This window comes from Microtus oregoni, unplaced genomic scaffold, assembly GCF_018167655.1.
Source record: "Microtus oregoni isolate MIOR12 unplaced genomic scaffold, Mior012 000016F_ref0000370, whole genome shotgun sequence".
NCBI lineage: Eukaryota > Metazoa > Chordata > Mammalia > Rodentia > Cricetidae > Microtus > Microtus oregoni.
The window spans coordinates 41,026,822-41,029,117 of record NW_024543075.1 but is presented as its reverse complement, the minus strand read 5'-3'; the positions used below and the strand labels follow the sequence as shown (position 1 = coordinate 41,029,117).

At 51.6% G+C, this 2,296-nt stretch overlaps 1 protein-coding gene across 1 annotated transcript; it reads right to left on the bottom strand.

Annotated features, from left to right (window-relative positions):
• Positions 1-450: 450 nt before the first annotated feature.
• LOC121457386 (ubiquitin carboxyl-terminal hydrolase 17-like protein B) lies at positions 451-1,965 on the bottom strand. Its single transcript, XM_041666058.1, has one exon. The coding sequence runs from the start codon at positions 1,963-1,965 to the stop codon at positions 451-453; it is 1,515 nt and encodes a 504-aa protein (XP_041521992.1).
• Between the last annotated feature and the right edge of the window lie 331 nt (positions 1,966-2,296).

Genomic DNA, 2,296 nt, shown 5'->3' with positions numbered 1-2,296 from the left:
CTTTATAGGATACAGCTACAAAAAGTACATTGAATAAAAAAGTCCCTCCAATGTCAGATACATAGCAAACCCTAAAGAAAGATTTTACAAGAAACAGTTAAAGAAGGCAGTTTGGCCAGCACCTTGCAGGCTTAGCAGAAATCCTGCATCCAAGCCTGTGAGTGGTAAATTAGCCTCTGCCCTGCTCAGAGTCCCTGAGTACTAGGAGAGGCACTGGAGATGTCCCCTAGGAACCCAGAAGCTTTCAGGAGTTTAATTCATATTAGGAACCTGGAAAGTTACTTCCACATCCAGTCTTGCTAGAGACTCAGCAAGGCCAGGCAAGGGCACAGAGGAAGGGTGATAATTCACACTTCCTGGGGGCACAGATGCAAGTCTCTTGTTTCCAGGGACTCCTCAAGTTCACGGTGTGTCCACAGGAGCCAGGGTCAGCAATTGGAGTGAGCACTATTAACAACCAGAGACCTCCACCTTTGCTTGTTCTTCTTGGTTCTGAATCTTCCTCCCTGAGTGCCCATGGCTCCCTGAGCAGGCGGGAACCTGGCTGAAGTGTGACATGGGTAATTCTCCTTGTCGGGACCCTCTGTGTCTGGGCTGGTGAATAACAACAGCATCAACTGGCAGAGTGGACTCGGTTTTCCTGAGGTTCAGCGCGGGTTTCGGGCGGTTGTGTTCCAGAAGCGCTTTCCACTGGTCTAAGGTAATTTCTTTGGCTGCAGCGCTCTCCACGGGCCTGCGTGGCTCTGCAGCTCCCACACAAGATCCTCTGTTGAGCTTTCTCTGTCGGTCTTGGCCAACTGTGCCTACTGGCCCAGTGACGCTGTCCTTTTCGAGTTCAGTCTCCCGAACATAGAGAAGCACATAGGCTGGTTCACTCAGGACAGAAGTCACATCACACCTGGCGACTTTCGAGTCGTCCATCTTATACCACTTCCCATTGCCAGCTCTGACATAACAGAAGTAATGTCCACTGTGACACGTCAAACCGGCATGGACCAGCACAGCATAGAGTACATAGACCGATGGTCCTCTATTAGGCTGAGTCATGTATGGCTGCAGGTCAAGGGACTCAGTGTAGCTCACTTTTCTGTCGACTTTGTCGCCCGTGAAACCTGAGAAGCGATTCAAGACCAGCATGAGAACCTTCGGGGCAGTTTGGACCATCAGGGTCTTCGAAGCTGTCGTCTTCCCCTGGCAATGGTCACAGTGGTAGGCATTTTCTCCACACAGCACTTCGGCCTGCACTAAATCCTCCAAGGCTTGCTTCACACTCTGAGCCGCGTGGATATCCAGGGATATGTCCAGGAACGGGTTAAAGGAATCTGAGGTACCCTGGCAGTGGAGACACTTGATCTGAGATCTCCATGAGCCTCCAAATATCGCGTGGATAGGGGTGCTGTTCTCAGATGGGGCTCCTGAGTGCTTGCTCCCTCGAAGGCAGGATTCGTGCATGGCGTTCAAGGTGAACATCAGAAACTCGTGGGCATCCTCTTGCTTGTGCTTGTGGAAGGCGTCAGTCAGCTTCTTTGAAGGCTGCATGACCTCCCCGGACTGGCGGAAACTCTGGGTCACATGAGCTTCCATGGCACACATTGGACAGCCTCCATGGTGACCGCAGCTCTGAGAGTGCTCCCGGGAGAGCATGTAGTTGGCAAGAGGTGGCGTGTGCGTCAGACACTGCAAGGCTGCATTAAGGTAGCAACTGTTTCCAGTGTTCTGGAGACCTGCACCCACGCTATTGAACCTCTCCCAACTCATTGTGGGCTTGGCCCTGGCAGCCAGCTCTGCTACCACTAGCCCTTCATCTGGACGCAGGTCTGGGGCGGCAGGAGCTGCCATGGCTGACAGTGCTGAAGGATAAGAACAAAAAGATAAGTCAGGATCAACAGTGTTGGTCAAGGACTTCTGAGCTGGAGTGGCCTTGCAGTGAGATTCACCTTCTGAGAGCCACTGGGCTGCCTCCATGTCTCCAGATGCCACTTCCAAACACCGCGCTGGGATCTTCTCAGGGAGAACAAAGGGGATGCGTTTCCTTCTGAAAAGCACTCCAAATGAGGAAGGCACCCAAAGGCTCTGCTTTTAAATTTCAATCCTCTGACCACACCCACTAATCCCTGCTGGATCAGCCAATCACCTACAAGCCTCTAATCGCCTAGGGCAATCTAGGGTGTGGTTTATGCAAAGCAGTACTGGAATCTGATCTCTTTGGAGCCCATTTTCCTAGGTGTCTTAAGCTTGGGTTTTCCTTTTAACAAAACCATAAAACCTCAGCAGATAAAGCAAGGATGAATGGGTC